Source organism: Schistocerca piceifrons, chromosome 6 (genome assembly GCF_021461385.2).
Source record: "Schistocerca piceifrons isolate TAMUIC-IGC-003096 chromosome 6, iqSchPice1.1, whole genome shotgun sequence".
Taxonomy (NCBI): domain Eukaryota; kingdom Metazoa; phylum Arthropoda; class Insecta; order Orthoptera; family Acrididae; genus Schistocerca; species Schistocerca piceifrons.
In genome coordinates this window covers 360,643,229-360,665,246 of record NC_060143.1, presented here as the reverse complement: position 1 = coordinate 360,665,246, position 22,018 = coordinate 360,643,229, and the positions used below count along the sequence as shown (strand labels likewise).

The window sequence follows — 22,018 nt, the reverse complement described above, 5'->3', positions numbered from 1 at the left end:
GGTGGTAGCTTTAAATCGGCCACGGTCCGGTAGTATACGTCGGACCCGCGTGTCGCCACTGTCAGTGATCGCAGACCGAGCGCCACCACACGGCAGGTCTAGAGAGACTTACTAGCACTCGCCCAGTTGTACAGCCGACGTTCATAGCTACAGTTCACTGACAACTACGCTCTCATTTGCCGAGGCGATAGTTAGCATAGCCTTCAGCTACAATTGCTACAACCTAGCAAGGCGCCATAACCCTTTGCTATATATATTGTGGTTATAACATGTATCATCAGAGCGATGTTATACAAATGTGGATTAAAGTTAAGTATTCCAGAAGCTACGTACTTTTCTTTATAGCATTCATTACGTATCCTGTTTCAGACCTTACGCCAGCCTGCGTGAGTTTAAGCGCGTGCCTTTCGGCTACTTCCGAGTGGCGTGGCTGTCTTGCTACGCCACTACACACAGTTCGTGCATTTTCGTCAGGGTCTACGTTAGAGTGGCGCAGCACCCGCCGATAGTCCGTTTATCTGCATAGTTCAGTTGTCCACGGACTTTGGTATGGATAGGGACTGCGATTGTTGTGTGGGGATGCGAGCCGAGTTGGTGACACTTCGCTCTCAGCTTCAGGCTTGATGGCTTCAGTTACACAGCTTGAGGCTGCAATGGATGGGCACCACTGTTGTGGGCCGGCCGTGGTGACCCAACGGACGTCCAGCGCGTCAGAGTCCTCCGATCGGTCCTCACCGGTGGCCAACCCAGTTACTGCTCGCACTGAGGCTGACCCCTTAACTGTGGTCGAGTGGGAGGTCGCCCCAGGGCGAAGCAGGCGGCGAAAGACTTCCCAGGCGGCCGCACTTAAGGCCTCCCCAGTTTGACAAACAGGTACTAGGTGCTGTCTGTGGCTGACACTGCCGCTGAGCCGGATACTGTTGCCTGTCCTGTTTCAGAGGAAACCACTCAGCCTGCAAGATCTGGGCAATTGCAGAGGGTGGGACTATTGGTAGTTGGGAGCTCCAACGTTAGGCGCGTTATGGGGCCCCTTAGGGACTTGGCTGACAAGGAGGGTACGAAAACCAATGTGCACTCTGCGTGCATACCTGGTGGATTCATTCCAGATGTGGAAAGGGACCTCCCAGATGCCATGAAGAGCACAGGGTGCAGCCAACTGCAGGTGGTTGCTCACGCCAGTACCAATGATGTGTGACGCTTTGGATCAGAAGAGATTCTCTCTGGTTTCGAGCAGCTAACAGAAGTGGTAAATGCTGCCGGTCTTGCTTGCAAGATGAAAGCAGAGCTGACCATTTGCAGCATAGTCGACAGGACCGATTGCGGACCTCTGGTACAAAGCCGAGTGGAGGGTCTGAATCAGAGGCTCAGACGGTTCTACGACCGTCTAGGCTGCAGATTCCTCGACTTGCGCCAAAGGGTGGTTGGGTTTCGGGTTCCACTGAATAGGTCAGGTGCCCACTATACGCAGGAGGCGGCTACACGTGTAGCAGGGACTGTGTGGCGTGGACTGGGCGGTTTTTTAGGTTAGAGGGTCTCGGGAAAACACAAGATGGCCTTCAGTCACAAAGGGGGCAGGCTGGACACAGGAAGAACATAGATACAGGAACCATTGGTATAACAGTTGTAAATTGTCGTAGCTGTGTTGGGAAAGTACCAGACCTCCAAGCGCTAATAGAAAGCATTGATTCTCAAATCGTTATAGGCACTGAAAGCTGGCTAAAGCCGGATATAGTATCAGCCGAAATTTTTGCGAAGAACCTAACGGTGTTCCGAAAAGATAGGCTAAACACGGTTGGCGGTGGCGTGTTTGTTGCTGTCAGAAATAGTTTAACTTGTCGCGAAATTAAAGTAGATAGCCTACTTCCTGTGAGTTAGTATGGGCAGAGGTCATTGTTGGCAACCGGAATAAAATAATAATAATTGGATCCTTTTTACCGACCTCCCAGTTCAGATGATAAAGTTGCTGAAAGGTTCAAAGAAAACTTGAGTTTGATTTCAAACACGTACCCGACTCATACGATAATAGTTGGTGGTGACTTTAATTTACCGTCGATATGTTGGCGAAAATACATGTTTAATTCCGGAGGTACGCATAAAATATCATCCGAAATTGTGCTAAACGCATTCTCTGAAAATTATTTCCAGCAGTTAGTTCATGAGCCTATGCGTATAGTAAACGGCTGTGAAAACACCCTTGACCTCTTAGCAACAAATAATCCTGAGTTAATAACAAGCGTCAAAACCGATATAGGGGATTACTGAACACAGGGTTGTCGTAGCGCGATTGAAATTGTAATCCCCAAATCCTCGAAAAATAAGCGAAAAATATACCTATTCAAAAAAGCAGATAGAAATTCACTTGGCACCTTCCTGAGACACAACCTCCACTCATTCCAAATTAATAATATAAGTGTAGACCAGATGTGGCTTAAATTCAAAGAAATAGTATCGGCAGCAATTGAGAGGTTTATATCAAATAAACTACCAAACGACGGAGCTGATCCTCCTTGGTACACAAAACGGGTTGCAGAAACAATGAAACAAACATGCCAAATTTAAACAAACACAAAATCCCCAAGATTGGCTCTAAACTTAGCGCGGAGTTCAATGCGAGACGCCTATAACAGTTTCCACAACGAAACTTTGTCTCGAAACCTGGCAGGAAATCCAAAGAGATTCTGGTCGTATGTGAAGTATGTTAGCGGCAAGAAATAATCAATGTCTTCTCTGCGCGATAACAATGGAGATACTATTGAAAACAGTGCTGCCAAAGCAGATTTACTACACACAGCCTTCCGAAATGCCTCCACAAAAGAAGACGAAGTAAATATTCCAGAATTCGAATCGAGAACAGCTGCCAACATGAGTAACGTAGAAGTAAATATCCTCGGAGTAGTGAAGCAACTCAAATCACTTAATGAAAGCAAGTCTTCTGGTCCAGACTGTATACCAATTAGGTTCCTTTCGGAGTATGCTGATGCATTAGCTGCATACTTAACAATCATACACAACTGTTCGCTCTATGAAAGATCCGTACCCAAAGACTGGAAAATTGCACAGGTCACACCAATATTGAAGAAAGGTAGTAGGAGTAATCCACTAAATTACAGGCCCATATTGTTAACGCCGATATGCAGCAGGATTTTAGAACATATTTGTGTTCGAACATTATGAATTACCTCAAAGGAAACGGTCTATTGACACACAGTCAACATGGGTTTAGAAAACATCGTTCCTGTGAAACACAACTAGCTCTTTATTCACATGAAGTGCTGAGTGCTATTGACAAGGGATTTCAGATCGATTCCGTATTCCTGGATTTCCGGAAGGCTTTTGACACTGTACCACACAAGCGGCTCGTAGTAAAATTGCGTGCTTATGGAATATCGTCTCAGTTATGACTGGATTTGCGATTTCCTGTCAGAGAGGCCACAGTTCGTAGTAATTGACGGAAAGTCATCGAGTAAAACAGAAGTGATTTCAGGCGTTGCCCAAGGTAGTGTTATAGGCCCTTTGCTGTTCCTTATCTATATAAACGATTTGGGAGACAACCTGAGCAGCCGTCTTCGGTTGTTTGCAGATGACGCTGTCGTGTATCGACTAATAAAGTCATCAGAAGACCAAAACAAACTGCAAAACGATTTAGAAAAAATATCTGAATGGTGCGAAAAGTGGCAGTTGAACCTAAACAACGAAAAGTGGGAGGTCATCCTCATGAGTACTAAAAGGAACTCGTTAAACTTCAGTTACACGATAAATCAGTCTAATCTTAAAACTGTAAATTCAGCTAAATACCTCGGTATTACAATTACGAACAACTTAAATTGGAAAGAACACATAGAAAATGTTGTGGGGAAGGCTAACCAAAGGCTGCGTTTTATTGGCAGGACACTTAGAAAATGTAACAGACCTACTAAGGAGACTGCCTACATTACGCTTGTCTGTCCTCTTTTAGAATACTGCTGCGCTGTGTGGGATCCTTACTAGGTAGGACTGACGGAGTACATCAAAAAAGTTCAAAGAAAGACAACACGTTTTGTATTATCGGGAAATATTGGAGAGTGTCACAGAAATGATACAGGATTTGGGCTGGAAATCATTAAAAGAAAGGCGTTTTTCGTTGCGACGGAATCTTCTCACGAAATTCCAATCAGCAACTTTTTCCTCCGAATGCGAAAATATTTTGTTGACACCGACCTACATAGGGTGGAGCGATCACCACGATAAAATAAGGAAAATCAGAGTTCGTACGGAAATAGGTTTTCATTCTATCCGCGCGCTCCACTAGATTGGAAAAATAGAGAAATGTGAAGGTGGTTCGATAAACCCTCTGCCAGGCACTTAAATGTAATTTGCAGAGTATCCATGTAGATGTAGATGTAGATTACAAGAACTGTTCGAAATACCTGAAATCATAGTATCAGAAGCATCAGTTGAGCTTAATGATGCGCCTGCTTCTAGAAAGCCATCTTCTCATCTTGTTTATTTATTTTTTTCAATTTTATCCTTAATTCTTTTCCTGTTTTGAGTCCCAGAAAGCTTCTTTCTTGGTGAGCTCACCATTTGCTCTTTACTGCCTGAAAATATAAATAAATGTGTTTTAACACTGACGTATCGTTCTTAAATACAAAATGATGATCATGTTTGTGAGTTTGACGTACAATATGCACGCATTCAAAAATCAACTTGTGATTCGTTCAGAATTCAACCTACAATCTGTTCAAAAATGTTAAAAAACCAATTGAGATGCGTTTCAAAATATGTGATTAATCGGTAGACCAACGTGCGCTGGGTGCTAGGCGCTTTGTGAAACAAGGTTTTTTTCTTCAAGAATATGAATTTGGCGCCCACTGAAATTGCTGCCCGGAGGATGCACCGTTTCGTCCCCCCCCCCCCCCCCCCCCCCCCCTCCGCCACTTGGATTCGGGCCTGCCAAAGGTTGTCCGGTAACATGGGCCAACAGCTTGGTCACTGTGCGGCCGATGTCATTCGTCAGTTTTTGATGGGATCGAGGTGGCTAGGTTAAGTTACAATCAACTTTTTGTATGAAATAGGTATATTTTTACCTCCAAGGACGGAATGGATACCATGGTGCCTCTGTGCTTGGAGACGAGTGCTGCAGTGCGGCTTTTGCTATTAAAATGTGCATGTAAATGAGCTAAATCTGTCTCGAAAAGAAGTGGCGAGTACTGTACATTCTGTCCACAGTTACTGAAATTACCAGACAAGCTTTACAAATATGCGAGATGAAGGGAAAAACACCATACCACAAATGTTAAAAACGCTTTAGCTTCGTGACGCCACTTTCCTTGTCTCACCAGCGATTACCGTTAGAAGGAACCACCGCCTCTGAAACGAACAGGCCGTAATTGATGTTTTTCATATTTATACCTGTGTATTACGAAAGTATGTAGTTTCAGTGATACTCTGCACTAATTATCCCTCCAAAACACGTTGGTCTGAGCTTGGTTTACTATGCTACAGTGGCAGGATGTGCGACTTCGGTGTGTAATGTTTTTGCCTATGAGGTTATGTGCATATAATAGTTAATTTACGTGGTGAAAGTACGTATTTTTATTACATGATGCATGGATAAAATATGTGTGTAAGTAAGCAAATATTATCTAGTTAATGAAAGGTGGATTTGTGGCTTCACAATAGCTCACTTTATTCTAAAAGTGGCGAAAATTAATGCAGTACTAGCAGGATGGTTACACAATCAGGTTCTAGTGCACTTCACTGCTCTTCAAATACTTGTCCAGTGGATTTGAACAAGGAAGTAACAATATTCCTTGTGGAAGTATTATTTCAGACTGAGTGTTGCTTTTAATCAAGAAAGTCAACGACATTATACAGTGTCTTTTAGTGCACTTGTACAGCTCCAAAATTCGGTATAGAATAAATCATAAATTTCATGGTATAGGTATTTGAGGTCCAAGAGTGAAAATATTAGATTTTAAATTAGTATTTAGAGCATCGTAAATAACATATAACATATCACACAAAAACTTTGAAACTGTAATTTTCAGGACGTGGTATAGATCTAATTATTAGAAAGATGTAATTGACATAAGTCAAATATCAAAGTGTCACCTCTAGTTTTACATTAACCAGAACCGCATGTGAGAATCGGATTTTTAGTAGATCTCGACTCACACCTCTACAAGTAGGGGCCTACTCGGAATCTGTTTTGCTGAATTTATTTAACATTGTGCAGGCATACGTCAATTAACCTTCACTGACTGTCGTTCAGTATACATGTGAAAGACAAACACAGAGGTAAGGTGCTCTGAACGCCTAAAGCACTGAAAAGCCGAAACACGTACGTACACCACATCTGCAAACCACTTCATGTAACATAATCACCACCCTACTGTCATAAAAACAACGCCAGTAAGCAGTAATAATAATTTGTAGACAGCTGATGTCCACCTACCACAACCCAAAAAGATCCACTACAGTACCTTTAAGCAAAAGATAAGCCATCCGTGTCACTTGAACAAATTATTTTTCCAGCTTATAATCCACACACAAAATTTCTGGTAAAAATTTTGCCCACTTCTGGTTTCCAATGACCTGCGATTTCAGTCCAAAGATTCCGAACTGTATGCCAGTTATGATGTTTTTCATGCTCAGGATGCCACAAACTCCGTCTTTGACAAAACTTATTAGTTCCACGCAGTTCTACTAAGTCCCCTCTAAAACCTCCAGCAGTGTGTAACATGACTTATGAAACACCCTGTATAGAGCACCTCTGCAAGAACAATGACACAACTCAAAAACGCAATACGTGAGAGAACTCAACTTGTAGCTTTCTCATTGCTTTTGACTTTGACAGCACGGTACTCGGGCAAGCTATTTATGGTTACTGGTGGTTTGAGAAAATTACTTTTAATGCACAATTAAGCGAATTACAGTCATCGTCTCTTTAACAAATTGGTGTGCAGCCCCGTACCTGCTACCATTAAACTCGTAATTATATAAGCAACCCGCCTCTGTGAGTTGAACAGCAATTTTAATTTTATTTAACCTCCCTCTCTTTGTTTAGGGACTGTGCTGGACCGCTATAGGGACTTCGATACGTGCTTTAAACGCCTCTGGGAAGTTCCTCTGTTATGAACTTCAAGAATTCTATAATATGTGTATTGAAATAGTATCACTTTCCTTTAAATGTGAAGTGAATGTCGTTGGCAATAAATTACATCATAATTTTTGTGCATGGTAGGGAGCTTCACGCTTATTTTTCACTGACATAAACTAAGAATTGCTGTTTTTTGAGTTGTGTCACTATTATTGCCGGGGTGCGATATGTAAAATAGCGCGGATGTACACAGTTCGTTGCGAGTGCGAGCTCAACATGTAAACTAGTCAGACCTATATACAAGGTGTACAACTTCGCTTCCACCGTTTTTTCCCCAACATTTGAGTCTTTAATGAAACAAATTGGTTACACATGTATCATTCAAAGTGTTTTCCATCGCTGGCCACTGATTTCTCCCATATTTCGGGCAGTGTACGAATCACGCGTCGAAAAAATTGTTCATCTTTTGAAGAGACCCACGAATCGATCCAATTTCTGACTTCTTCATGAGATCGGAAGTGTTGGTCAGCCAGGCCGTGCGCCATTGATCTAAACAGGTGATAGAGGGAGCAATGTCTGGAGAATACAGCGTGTGGGGTAGGACTTCCCGTTTTAACGTTTCCAAGTACGTTTTGACTTCTTTTACAACGTGGGGTCGAGCGTTGTCGTGCTGCAAAAATAACTTTATCGTGTCTCTCGCTGTATTGCGGCCGTTTGTCTTTTAATGCTCTGCTCAGACGCATTAATTGCGCTCGATAATGAGCACCTGTGATTGTTTCACGTGGTTTTAGCATCTCATAGTGCACGACATCGAGCTGGTCGCACGAAATGTAGAGCATGATCTTGGAGCCGTGAATATTCGGTTTGGCCGTCGACGTGGAAGCATGGCCGGGATATCCCCATGATTTTTTGCGTTTAGGGTTATCGTAATGAACCCATTTTTCGTCCCCGGTCACAATGCGATGCAGAAATCCATTCCGTTTTTGCCTCTGAAGCAACTGTTCACAAACACACAAACGCCGTTCAACTTCTCTTGCTTTCAGCTCACACGGGACCCAAGTTCCTTCTTTCTGAATCATGTCCATAGACTTGAGACGTTTTGAAATGGCTTGCCACTAATCGTGCCAATTCTTCTTGAGTTTGAAGCGAGTCTTCACTCAGCAATGTGTCCAGTTCTGCATCTTCGAAAACATTCTCTCTTCCACCACTATGCCGGTCTACAATATTAAAATCATCGTACTTGAAGCGTTGAAACCACTGGCGACACGTTCTTTCACTAATAGCGTCCTTACCATACGTACTTGAGAGCATTCGCTGAGACTCAGCCGCTGTTTTCTTCATATTGAAACAGAACAGTAACACTTCCCACAAATGACGAGAATTAGGCTAGTAAACTGACAATTTCAATCAAGGACAACTTTATGATGCAGACACAAATCGACTAATGTTTGAATGAGGTTATATTGACCAGGGTCCAAGCTAACCGCCTGACGTCTGCGATCTGTTTCTTTCGACCGCTGCTTACCGTTGTCGCCACCTTTCGGCAAACGGTGGAAGCAAAGTTGTACACCTTTTAAGACGAGCTGCCGAATGCGTTGTCTTACTACAGTATAATTTAGTAGATTAGGGGTGACAGTTACAGTGATCTTAGCGCGACTGCTATTCGCGTCTACTTCAAGTAATCATGTAGCACTATTTAGTATATGTCTCTATTGCAATGTCTCTGTGTGCTCAGCTATAAATTAATACTGTTTTCCCCCGCAGCGGATAGTGCTACGCAGCTTCCGGGCCATCTACGAGGGATTTTCTTTCGCCGTCTCGACTATAAATTGTGCCTTTCGGAAATTCCCCACAGTCGTTTAATGAACGAAGTAAGAGCATTTGGACTAACAGACCAATTGTGTGATTGGATTGAAGAGTTCCTAGATAACAGAACGCAGCATGTCATTCTCAATGGAGAGAAGTCTTCCGAAGTAAGAGTGATTTCAGGTGTGCCGCAGGGGAGTGTCGTAGGACCGTTGCTGTTCACAATATACATAAATGACCTTGTGGATAACATACGTTCACTGGGGCTTTTTGCGGATGATGCTGTAGTTTATCGAGAGGTTGTAACAATGGAAAATTGTACTTAAATGCAGGAAGATCTGCAACGAATTGGCGCATGGTGCAGGGAATGGCAATTGAATCTCAATGTAGACAAGTGTAATGTGCTGCGAATACACAGAAAGAAAGATCCCTTATCATTTAGCTACAATATAGCAGGTCAGCAACTGGAAGCAGTTAATTCCATACATTATCTGGGAGTAGGCATTAGGAGTGATTTAAAACTGAATGATCATAAAAGTTGATCGTCGGTAAAGGAGATGCCAGACAGAGATTCATTGGAAGAATCCTAAGGAAATGCAATCCGGAAACAAAGGAAGTAGGTTACAGTGCACGTGTTCGCCCACTGCTTGAATATTGCTCGCTAGTGTGGGATCCGTACCAGATAGGGTTGATAGAAGATATAGAGAAGATCCAACGGAGAGCAGCGCGCTTCGTTATGGGATCATTTAGTATTCGCGAAAGCGTTACGGAGATGATAGATAAACCCCAGTGGAAGACTCTGCAGGAGAGACGCTCAGTAGTTCGGTACGGGCTTTTGTTGAAGTTTCGAGAACATACCTCCACCGAGTGGTCAAGCAGTATATCGCTCCCTCCTATGTATATCTCGCGAAGAGACCATGAGGATAAAATCAGAGAGATTAGAGCCCACACAGAGGCATACCGACAATATTTCTTTCCACGAACAATACGAGACTGGAATAGAATGGAGAACCGATAGAGGTACTCAAAGTACCCTCCGCCACACCGTCAGGTGGCTTGCGGAGTATGGATGTAGATGTAGATTTCATTGTGCAGTGCACGTGAGGAGACTAGGAATACAAAAAAAAAAAAAATGATTGAAATGGCTCGGAGCACTATGGGACTTAACATCTGAGGTCATTAGTCCCCTAGAACTTAGAACTACTTAAACCTAACTATTCTAAGGACATCACACACATCCATGCCCGAGGCAGGATTCGAACCTGCGACCGTAGCAGTCGCGCGGTTCCGGACTGAGCGCCTAGAACCGCACGGCCACCGCGGCCGGCACTAGGAATACAGAATGATTAAAAAAAGAACAATTTCAATTGCTTATTACAGACTATGAAGGACATAAACAAAATGCATGTGTCACTCGACAGAGGAAGGTTAAAAGTTTTATGCTCACAGAAATGGAAATGTGCGTTTGACGTCACTGGGCGGGAGGCCCCTTGCGGGGCAGGTCCGTCCGCTTTGGTGCAGATCTTATTACATTCAACGTCACATTGGGCGACCTGCGCGCCGGATGAGGATGAAATGATGATGAAGGCAACACAACACCCAGTCCCTGAGCGGAGAAAATCTCCGACCCAGCAGGGAATCGAACCCGAGCCCATAGGACGGCAATCCGTCACGCTGACCACTCTTTTTTTCTTATCTCATTTTGTTCGATATTGGTCGTTGTACTTGTTCCTGGCGGACGTCCCATGACGCTTGTTCATCACAGATCCATTGACTCAGTTTTTTTAATTACAGAGGGCAGCTAACCCTCTGACCGAACACGCTGAGCTACCGTGCCGGCAGCTATCGGGGCGGACTTTGCTCACACAGACGCTATACCGTACTCTCATCGTGAGCACCATGCGTTGCTCGAGAAACATCGAAACGATAGTCCATTACATTCCACATACGAATCAACAGGACCCTGGTTATTGAATCGACAGCTTCAATCATTTCATTTCTCAGCTCTTGAAGAGAAGCTCCACAGGTGGGACCAAGATTCTGTCTTTTATGTACCCTCACAGGAAAAAAATTGCGAGGTGTGAGGACTGGTGACTTCGGAGCCCAAAAACAAATAACAAGATCTTGTCCTCTTTCAATACACCGTTGAGGGATGGTGTTGTTAAGGTAACGCCGCATCTCCAGGTGAAATTGAGGTGGGGCATCGTCATGCATAAAAATATAATCCCTGAAATCTTCGTTAAGTTAAGAAAACAACCCATTTTGCAGCATGTCCAGCTACGACATTCCTGTCACAATTTCCTCCACGAAAAAGAGAAGTCCATAAACTTTAAGCAGAAGCGGTACAGAACATATTCTTATTTGGTGAGTCTCTTGCATGTTCGGCGACTACACCAGGATTATGTGGCCCCAAAATTATTACATTACGGTGATTTACTTTAGCAGACAGATGAAACTTCGATTCATCCGAAAAGACGACTCGATCGGGAAAAAAGTGCCCTCTGCCATATCCGTACCTTCTGTTATGGTCGCCGGGACGCAATTGTTGCATTAAATGCAACTTACAAAGCTGTCTGTATATGAAGGCGTCGTCTCGGAACACGCCACCCTATTGTTAATGAAAGTTCTTGGGCTGCCTGTCTTGTGAACTTCCCAGGGCTCCGTGTGAACGTCATCACGGATGCGCTCGACATTTTCGTCAGACGTGCGGGACCGACAGTGCAGATGAAAATGCAACCAACTTCCAAGAATTTCGTGTCCCAGTGATAAATCTGCATGTACAGAGGCGACTTCTTATTGAATCGACGGCGGAATGCACGTTGCACTTGAACGATGGACTGATTTCACGCAAATTCCAACACGCGAAATGATTCCTCTTGTGAAACGCCCTGGCAGATTAAAACTGTGTGCGGGGACTCGAACTCGGGACCGTTGCCTTTCACGGGCAAGTACCCTATCTTCTGAGCTACCCAAGCACGACTGACGCCCCCGCTCACAGTTTTACTTCTGCCAGTACCTCGTCTCCTACCTTCCAAACTTCACAGAAGCTCTCCTGCGAACCTAGCGGAACTAGCACTCCTGGAGGAAGGATATTGCGGAGACATGGCTTAGCCACGCCTGGGGAAGTTCGTGTCTCGGTCCGGCACACAGTTTTAACCATCCAGGAAGTTTCACATCAGCGCACATTCCGCTACAGAGTAAAAATATAATTCTGGATTTCTCTTATGTTGTAATCACCATGTTGCTACAAACAGACAACAGCGCAGCTGTGTCGAAACTTTGAACAAGCGTACGTATTCCAGTCTTTCATAGGTTGTTTATAATAAGCATTTGAAATATGTTTGAATCGCCCGGTATACCTCAATCATGTATTTACTTCTGTCTACGCTACATTAAGGCAACATTAGGCTAACTACAGTGCGCGCGGAGGCATTTAAGCTATCATTCTACATAATCTCCAAACGACCATGGAACGGGAAGAAACTTTAATAGGTGGCACAAGGAGCCCTCCAACATACACTTCACAGTGGTTTAAGAAGTATAACTCTATAGTGCGCTAACGGCTGAAATTTGTTTTTGTTGCTTATGTAAGACATCGAGCGTCGTAATCACAGCCGTTTAAGTTTTCATACGCCACAATGCAGCGTATATGGATCCATTTTTGAGTCATTCGTGTGCACGGCCTACCCTTTTACTACACTCACTACACCGTAGGCCTATGCGTTTTATATCAGTAGAACATTCGTGTCTTACGGAGTCGTTTAGCGTGGGGCCTGTGTTCAATCTTGTTCTATTGCTATAAAAAAAAGAAAATTCACTTCGGGTTTGTGGGTAAAATGTTCCGTCGTAGTGCGAAATCCATAGTGCAGTAGAAAAAAGTACTTTGTATGACACTACGTTCTTACAACAATCATTTCTGCAGTCCGGTGAACAAGTATCGTATTTGAAAAAGGCTACGACCTTAAGGAGCTTGACGTTATTGTTCTATTGTGGGTTGATGTTTATCTCGGTTTAGTGGGTGTGAGATGATAGCGCGTTGTACAAAAAAATTGTTCTCTAGACTGGATTCGTTAGCAGATAGTGTATCAGCGGCGGTCGTTGGCTGTAAAGAGTCGTAGCGTACAAGGGACCAGTGACGTCAGTAACTCGACGAATACAACTCCGTTATGTTGATTGCCTCACAAAGCAGCAGTTAAATAGTCTACGGAGGGGGAACGTAAACCAGTGCATGTGAACAGCTCCAGTGTAACCGTTGGACTAGTTGATGAACCTTAAGCATGTCTACCAGAAACCAGGAAATAGTAAAATTTTCTGACCTTGGTAAGTGGGGCCTGACGCCCCAACATTTTCTTATAGCCAACACGTATAACCTTTACTTCATTTTAATATCGTTAATAATTATTACCTATTATTAAACACTTTTTATTGCAGACTCAGATATTCAAGAGCTCATCAGAACAGCTGTTGCTTATCGGCAGAAAGCGCACTGCCCATACAGTAATTTCCAAGTAGGAGCAGCGTTGAAGTGCGATGACGACTCTGTGTTCGGTGGTTGTAACGTTGAAAACGTTGCTTATGGGTGCACGATATGTGCTGAACGCACTGCAATTGTGAAAGCCGTAAGTGAAGGCAAAAAGGTGTTCAAGCATTTTGCAATAACAGGAGACGTAACCGATGGATTTATATCACCTTGTGGCTCATGTCGTCAAGTGATTGTTGAATTTGGAACAGATGTGAAGGTCTATCTGGCAAAGCCCGATTTTTCAGATGTTCTAGTGACGGACATGGACACTATATTGCCTCTACCGTTCGTTCCAACGTCAATTCCCGAGTGACGTACAGCCACGTAAATCACAGGAAAGAAAACTGCAAGCCTTCGTGAACAAATAATTGTTATCTTTGCTCTCAAACTGTAATACAAAATTTCTGTAAAATTGTTTGTGGGTTTGGGTATTTAAAAATATAGAATTTTATGAACTGTGACAATGTTCCTTCGTAGCATGTCGTCTGTCCGCTGCTTTCATATTGGCTGCGTAGTGCTTATAGACACAGCAATTGACCAGTGCCACCTAGGCATATAACTGAGTTAACACATCGTCTTTCCTTTCCCATGTATATAACGGCGAGAGCTGACAACATTGCGGCACGAAAAACGTAAGTACGCCAATCGCAGCGATCTATACCTTTAACCACATTTTATATGAGAAGAAAACTTCGTCTTTTTACGGAATAGTTTAGCATTACCTCTATACAAACGATAACCTTTTCTTTTACTATAAAAAAGAGCTTTCATGGCAGAAAATCATTGAATCCGTCGATTTTTTGGCGTAAAAGATTCACTTTATGGGCAAAAACCATTTTGTTGTAGAAAAACAAAAAACTACTTCATCTGCATTCTGTGTTCTTGAACGTATCATATCTATGCTCTGGTGAACAAGTATCGTATCTGAATCAGGTGACGAACTTTGGAGGTGAATGTTTCTCTTTTGTTGTGATTGTGTTTATCTTGGCTTAGCGGAACTTTGGAGGTGAATGTTACTGTTTTGTTGTGTTTGTGTTTATTTTGGCTTAGCGTACGCGAAAAGACAGCGCGGTGCACGAGGAAACTGTTTTCTGCTGTGAATTCATTTGCGGATGAAGCATCTGCGTCTATGATTCTGTGTAGCCCGTTTAGTAACCTTGGTATGTAGAGAGTCGTGGCAACATGTACAAGGAACCAGTCTCGCCAGTGCGTCACCGTACTTTGCTACGATGTGCTGATTGCCTCACAAAGCAGCAGTTAAAGAGTCTATCCAGGGAGAATGTAAAAAACTGCTGTATGTCAACAGCTCCAGGGTGACAGCTGAAGTAGTTGCATTAACTTTAAGCATGTTTCCAAGAAACCACAAAATAGTGAAGTTCTCTGACCTTGGTAAGTAAGGCGTGGTGTCCCAACCATTTTTCTGGTCACAGTTGCAATCACTTGTTTCTTTTTAATTTCCGTGACAATTATTACTGTAATAATTTTTTTAAAATTACAGACTCAGATGTTCAGGAGCTCATCAGAACAGCTGTTTCTTATAGGCAGAAAGCTCACTGCCCATACAGTAAATTTCCAGTAGGAGCAGCGTTGAAGTGTGATGACGACTCTGTGTTCGGTGGTTGTAATGTTGAAAACGCCGCATATGGTTCCAGTATATGTGCTGAACGCACTGCAATTGTGAAAGCCGTAAGTGAAGGCAAAAAGCTGTTCAAGCATTTTGCGATAACGGGAGATGTAACTCAGGGATTTATATCGCCCTGTGGCTCATGTCGTCAAGTGATGGTTGAATTTGGAACAGACATGAAAGTCTATTTGGCAAAGCCAGATTTTTCAGATGTTCTAGTGACAGATATGGACGCTATATTGCCTCTAGCGTTCATTCCACTGTCAATGCCTAAGTGAAGTACAGTGTACAAGGCTATGTTAATCACAGACACTGAAAGAAAGGAAAGAACCGTATAATCTTTCATCAACAAGTAATTGTCATCTTTTCTCTCAGATTGATGATAATTGTTTATTGCAATAATATCTGCATAATTTTGTTTTGACAGTGTACTATTTAAAAGAGCATGATCTGTTATAATAATGCAGTATCTCTGTAAAATAATTTTTTGTGATGGTTTTGGCATATATAATACAGAATTTTATGAATTGTGTCTTAGTTATTTTCGTACCTAGATATCACTCATAATACATGGAATGCTTGTTTTAATTTGGCATGTAAGGTGGCCACTGTGATGTGGCATGTAATATGTTCAGGGAGTTTCTACAATAGAATAATGATGTGACAAACTGTTGCATTTGCCTTACAGATGTAGATTTCTGTTCTTCTACTATCTCACAATTGTGAAGAGCAAAGACTGTATTTTGCATACTATTCTTGACTCCCTTTTGTACTGTTTCTGCTCGGTATGACTGTGTATCTGAATTCACTTACACGTGGTATATGACATCCAAGAGCGTTTGTTGTTACTTCCCCTTCCTCTTTCTTTGTGATACTATACTTTGCGTCACAGGTTGCCTCTGGATGTGGAATTAAGTTGGTGACACGGTGATAATGTTGTAAAATGGAATAAAATTATGCAGCATACATACTATAAACTACATTCCATTAACAATAGTCATGCTATTGCCATTATCTCATGTGTTAAGTGTAACTAAACTGATGTTCCAATCACTGTTTTGCTGCCTCTAACAGTTGAACAAATGCCATTATAATTTTGCAATAAGTAGTAAATGGCACAGAAGGTGAAATAGGCTGAAAAATGTTTTTCAGTGCACTTCGGAAGTGGAACAGGTTATCATGTTGATACGTACTGCTGCAAGATTAAAGGAATCATAGCACTGTAAGTAGTTTGATGCATATTAAACAGGTGTGGATTCTTGGTGCCTTGATTGTGTTGGTTTCAGCCAAATTATTTATCTCCATTTTTGTCTCCTGCCCAGTGTGAAAGTCTTCCACAGTTTTTACTGTGTTTTGACTTTGGTGTCAATACAGTGTTGGCTGGAGGCACCATCTGCTACCAATAGCACCTTGTCAGCTTCAGACGCTGCAATTCATGTACCGTTTTCGACATACAGTGTTGGTGGTAAATTTCTCTTGCTCATGAAACTGTAAAAATAAATAGTGATGCTACCACTCCAGTGCTTCATATGGAACTAAGTAGTAGAGAACATTTTGAAAACTATTATGCATAAAGAAGGTGGCATTACTATTTATTCATCACATACTATGGTATCGGGAAATTGGTGTAATTATGTTACTTGGTAATAATCAGGCAGCCAACAGATGGTCTGTTGGTACTATCAGTAAGTAGTACATATCATTTCCCCCATTAGTAGTCTTGCTGTTGATGTTGGTGAATGTTTTAATTGGTCGTATAAACAAAAAATTGGTTTGGTTAAGAGTTGTGGGAGAGCTTGTGGATTTCCTTATTCTAGTGACGAATGGTACATTTCATCTACAGACTTGGCTGGCCATATACATCATCTTAACAATGGTTTAGCTGTTGGGACTAGCAGATTTAAAGTCTCTTCATATTGACATAGCTTTGGTTTTTATTGTGACCAGTACATTGAAAAGGCCTTTGTTATAGTTAAATTGAGCAACATCAAGCTCTTCAGATTTCTTCTTTTATTGCTGGTATTTATTCAGTACCAAATAATGTTCCTAGTGATAATTATTATGATTGTTCAGTTAATTGAATTGCTGTTGGTACTAATTATGAAACACATAGTGGTCAAAAACAAACTTTGTCTCTTGAGTAACAGTGATATTACCTATTTGACAGATACTGTAATACATTTTATTCAAATGCTGGTTTTAGTACTGCTGCACCAGCTAATAATACGGAAACACAAATATGTCCGCACTTTGAGTTATTGTGGAAGAGACTGTAAGTAATAATTTGAGAAAAGTAGTTGTTGATCAGCTTGAAAAACGAAAAGTAAGAAACAATAGCTTTATATGGTACATCATCCGTGTCAAAAAGATGTGGAAATTATTGAAGAAGTGAAGTAAAATAATGTACCCATTGTGTTAAATAAAGTTGCATTCTTGAAACAAAGCATACAGTGTCATTACAGTCAGTTATTTTTGTGTTCTCTTATTTCATTTTTTCTACCTGCACCTAACCATACTTTCATCCCCTACTTCTTGTTTGCAATATTCTGTATGCTATAAATTAGTACTGAAGTTTTATGTAAAATACTATCTTATTTGAACCTAACAGCAATAGTAATTGGTTCTCCACTGAATATAATTTTCAAAATTTCAAAAGGTCCAGGATCATCTATCATGATCAGTCATATATTTGCACATTCTCTTAATCTGTAAATTGATGGTTTTGTTACACAAACTGGTATTTTCCATGTCGGAGACTATCGTTCTAGTAGATGTAGGTTAATATGAAGTTAGATTCTTTGTGATAATTAATTTTGTATCTGCTCATCCAATCACTCCATAATTTGCTTGTTTCTCATTATTATTACACTCCATGTGCTGTGTTAGCACAGTTGAATGTTATGGGTGTGAGGGGGGGGGGGGGGACTGTTGATGTAACAAGCTTTCAGTCAGGGGTTATTTGAACGGTTAGAGATAAGAAGAAGAGAATTATATATATAATCTTCCAGTTTTCAGTATAGCGATCAGTTCCTTGGTGTACTTCCAGAAGTAACTTCGTGTGCATGCTTATGGAACATATGTGTCTACATACTTTCATGTACTAAAACATGTTCGTTACCTTTTTTAAGATAGGGTGTGTTGGTTAATAGATGGCGGTGGTGGTGAACAAAGAGTGCTTCCTTTGATCGAGAACACCATTGCATTCACAACCAATACAAAGAGAAAAAGCTGTGCAAAACAAAACTATTCGTGTTAATGGATACATCCAGATATCATCCCACTTTGGTTCAGTTTCATACACAGAAAAATGTCATTTACTTTCAGAAGTATTTGAAGAAATAATTGATTGCCTGAAAGAACCCATTCAGTTTGAAACTAGCAGATGATGGGATACAAACTATTATTGCAGGAACCTTTAATATATCATAGATGCAATACAAATTAAGTCAAAGACTTATTGAGCTACCTACTAATATACTCTCTCCTCCTAATGATGATTTAATTAGTGTCATCCTGAATGGCATCATTGTAATCATTTCCTGAATTTTGATGACAGTGAAATATCTTGGCCATATTACATGGAAAATGACAGAAATATCAAGTGGAAATTTACAGTTATTACTAGAGAATTCACAAATGTGAGACTTTGAACTATTACATACACTAGGTGACAGCAACTAAAAATATATCTGTGATCAACCAGTACATCTTCATTACAAATAAACTCGAAAAGAAAAAGACTGTGTTGATGTTATTAATTACTTTAAAACTATTATTAACGTGAGCCAAGACTGTTCAGTAGAATATGTTGAAAAGTTTGTTTTGGAGTCTGAATTACTAGACCTCATACTACTAGATTTCTTAGAAACTTCAGTGAAGTCCGTATACAAACTATATAAATACTGATTCTTTCAGAATTATAACAGGTGTAGACATAAACATTCAGTCCTTTAAACCCTCATAAAAAGATATTGCTGTATTTTTGTTCGTTTATTTACTTTTTTTCAAAATCACCAATTAAAGAGGAAACTGTGCCTGTATATTCTTCTCTGAGTGATTGCTCAGATACAGAAGATGCACCAGAATGACCTCCTAAAACTGTGGAAAATATGGAAGAGGAACAAAAAATTTTGTGTGCATCAAAAGAAGAATAAAAACAACTGGCACAACTAAAGCAAGACAGCGTTTTCATCAGAACCACTGCCAGCAGTACAAGTAAATCTTCAGACTGATGAATGTGATGGCACTATTATTGGTAACATACATGATATTGTAAATATTTTTTGTAAAATTTGCTCTCTTTCTGATGACCACAAGCAATGTATAAGAATCTTAAGTTGTGTAGTGTCTTGCTTAAAAAGAAATGTCAGATATCCAACAATGAAAATCTTCTACTTGATACTGGATGTAGCACCGAATTACTGTACCTGGTCAGAAATTTATGGAGAAATCCAGCACAAGAATTTCATTTTTATATAAATTTGAACAACCACACCAATCACATGAGTTGAGCACTTGTTTTTCAACATTAGTCTTACCTGGATAACTACAGGACCAAAGGAATTTGTTTAGACAGAAGATACAGCTTGTGAGGGTTAGCTATTTTTGTACAAGATCATGTTACAATACCAATAAACAAAGTCTATCATGTGTGTGTTTGGTGTCAATGTAAGAAACTGTGTACTTGCAGTTACACAATTTGGGAAAACTTAATAACTCAAGTTAACATTGTCCTCCCTCTCTCTCTCTCTCTCTCTCTCTCTGTCTCTGTCACCTGTGGCTTTCTTGGGCAACAGATGTTCATCCTGCAGTACAATTGTCTGCGGCCTCTGATTCATTAATTAACATTAACATAAAATGTTCATTATATTGTCTGCATGAGCCAGTTGTGAAATGCGAACTCGTAGGTCCACATTTTTCAATAGTCACGGCTCTGATTTTCATCCATTATCTTCTTAAGTTTTCTTTTGTTAAAGCTTTGACAATCTAAGAAGACTGAATGACAACAATGTGTTGTCCACTTGGCTCCCTACTGCTGAATCAACCTAAACAGGACCACCTCAGTTTAGCAGTGTTCTTGGTCATTTGTTGTCTGGCTTGAAAACCAACATTTCTCTGGAGCGATAAGTACTTAAGTCCTGCTGTTAAAGGAGTTGTTTTGTTTATTGTGTCTCATTTCAAGTGTTCTGAGCAAATGTGTTTATGGCAGAATTTGTCTCCTGCAGAAATGTTTTGAGTATTTCTCAATTTGTAAAGCCAATTTAATTCTGTCTACAGTTGGATTCATGCAAACTGCAGTTTAAGTGTCGTAGATGGTAATAAAAGAACAAGGTGCTTGGGGTTCATTCCCATGATTGACAGCAGTAATGCATCCCCAATGCATAGTGGGGCAGCTATGAGCCACAATGGTATTAGCAGTTGGTGGAGGAGAGGACGCTCCAGAGAAAGACAGCTGCAAATGTAATAAGTTCTTTATTGACATATCTGTGCTACCTGATACACTGTGTCGTAACTGACTGACCACTGAATTCTGCTGGGCTGGCTGCCTGTACACCCCGCAATATTGAGGTTGATACTCTACAGTGTGTCAGTGCCCTCGTTATATCAGCCAACCATGCAGCCCTGCATTAGTGTCATGTACTCGATGATGACGTATCTGCTGTGGCACTGGATGATGCCAATCTGCATCGAAGTGGTGATGCCCCCCATGTTGAGACGCCCATCTGGTGATGGTGAGTGATGGCTAGTGTGCATGAAGTGTGACAGGCTATTTTCCAGGGAACAGTTTGCCATGCCACTGAAGATGACCTGTGAGGGCCAGCTGCATCTTGGCACTAAGGCTAGGTGGGGATTAAGTGCATAGAGCTGTTACCCTGCTGTGACCTAGAACCGGTGACTTCTACTGTCAGATCTGTTACTGCACAGACCATCATTGTGGTAGGGCTGTGACACTAATAAGAATTACATTACAAAAATGTCCAATACTTTTAGTAATCAGAAGTGTGCTTGTTGTGCATATGTGCCACTACCAGTTACTTATCCTAAAACACCACTGCCTCCATCAGGGTGGAAATTTGCCTTGGCTCTTGCTTCACTAGTCTGCAGTACCACGAGTTTGCTGTTTCAGCAAGCCTACCTGCCTCGCAACATTGCATTGGCCTTATTCTTCCACTATTACGATGACAACATCCCGCACTCGCCTACTATCAATGTTGCTGCAGTACACTGCTCAGGCTCACACTAATATGTCCATACATGGTCAGTATTCTACAGTACAACAAAATTAACTACCCACTCATCATTCACCTCCCCACCTTTGCCTACTGCTTGGCCAAGCTGGTAACACTGTTCCCCCTCTGGCCCTTCCAAAAACATAAAATTAAATCTGTGTCTAACACCAGTTACCAAAGTTTCATCTGCACATGAAATGGGCACCTACATACATACATACATACATTTTCATACAATGTAAAAATATTGACTTAAGCAACAATAACTTCACCTGTAAATGTAAGATGACCCAGTATTTTTCAAATGATAAATTTGAGGGAAAACTTTGTCTTATAGTAGTGTTACATGGTACTTAACAAACTGGAGAGAAAGAACAGTTTGACCACTGATTCATTGAGTCACTTACGTATTCCTTGCAATGGAATGAAATACTGTTCACACTTTATTTTTTGGGACAAAGCTTCAGAAGGGCCAAGGGGCTGGAATACACATCAGAGTACTTGAGACATTTTCAATATTGTGACCTTTATCCAAATTAATTAAGAAGCGAGCAAGTGTATAGATGAGCGAATTATCCCATCTTCCAGAATTCAGACATATGAAGCAATGAAAATGTGTAGATACCCTACTATTCAACGGTACTTCACACTTGCATAACTGACATTAATATTGTATTTAAAAAGAGTATTGTGTAGTTTTAGTTGACAGCCAGTAAGCCACTAAACAGTAAAGCTAAGCAATGTACTTTATCACA

At 41.2% G+C, this 22,018-nt stretch overlaps 2 protein-coding genes across 2 annotated transcripts; both read left to right on the top strand.

Moving 5' to 3' along the window:
• The first annotated feature begins 12,970 nt into the window (after window positions 1-12,970).
• On the top strand, window positions 12,971-14,201 carry LOC124802958 (cytidine deaminase-like). Its single transcript, XM_047264050.1, has 2 exons — window positions 12,971-13,207; window positions 13,319-14,201. The coding sequence occupies exons 1-2, from the start codon at window positions 13,165-13,167 to the stop codon at window positions 13,720-13,722; spliced, it is 447 nt and encodes a 148-aa protein (XP_047120006.1). The 5' UTR covers window positions 12,971-13,164; the 3' UTR covers window positions 13,723-14,201.
• A 134-nt stretch (window positions 14,202-14,335) lies between these two features.
• Window positions 14,336-15,561, top strand: LOC124802957 (cytidine deaminase-like). Its single transcript, XM_047264049.1, has 2 exons — window positions 14,336-14,798; window positions 14,908-15,561. Exons 1-2 carry the CDS (start codon window positions 14,756-14,758, stop codon window positions 15,309-15,311), a joined length of 447 nt encoding a protein of 148 aa, XP_047120005.1. The 5' UTR covers window positions 14,336-14,755; the 3' UTR covers window positions 15,312-15,561.
• Window positions 15,562-22,018: the final 6,457 nt, after the last annotated feature.

Bases quoted from the DNA above. Each gene is read 5' to 3' on its own strand.
- LOC124802957 (XM_047264049.1), top strand. From the start codon at position 14,756: ATGTTTCCAAGAAACCACAAAATAGTGAAGTTCTCTGACCTTG. The intron at 14,799-14,907 runs GTAAGTAAGGCG...TTAAAATTACAG, and splicing joins AGTGAAGTTCTCTGACCTTG to ACTCAGATGTTCAGGAGCTC.
- LOC124802958 (XM_047264050.1), top strand. From the start codon at position 13,165: ATGTCTACCAGAAACCAGGAAATAGTAAAATTTTCTGACCTTG. The intron at 13,208-13,318 runs GTAAGTGGGGCC...TTTTTATTGCAG, and splicing joins AGTAAAATTTTCTGACCTTG to ACTCAGATATTCAAGAGCTC.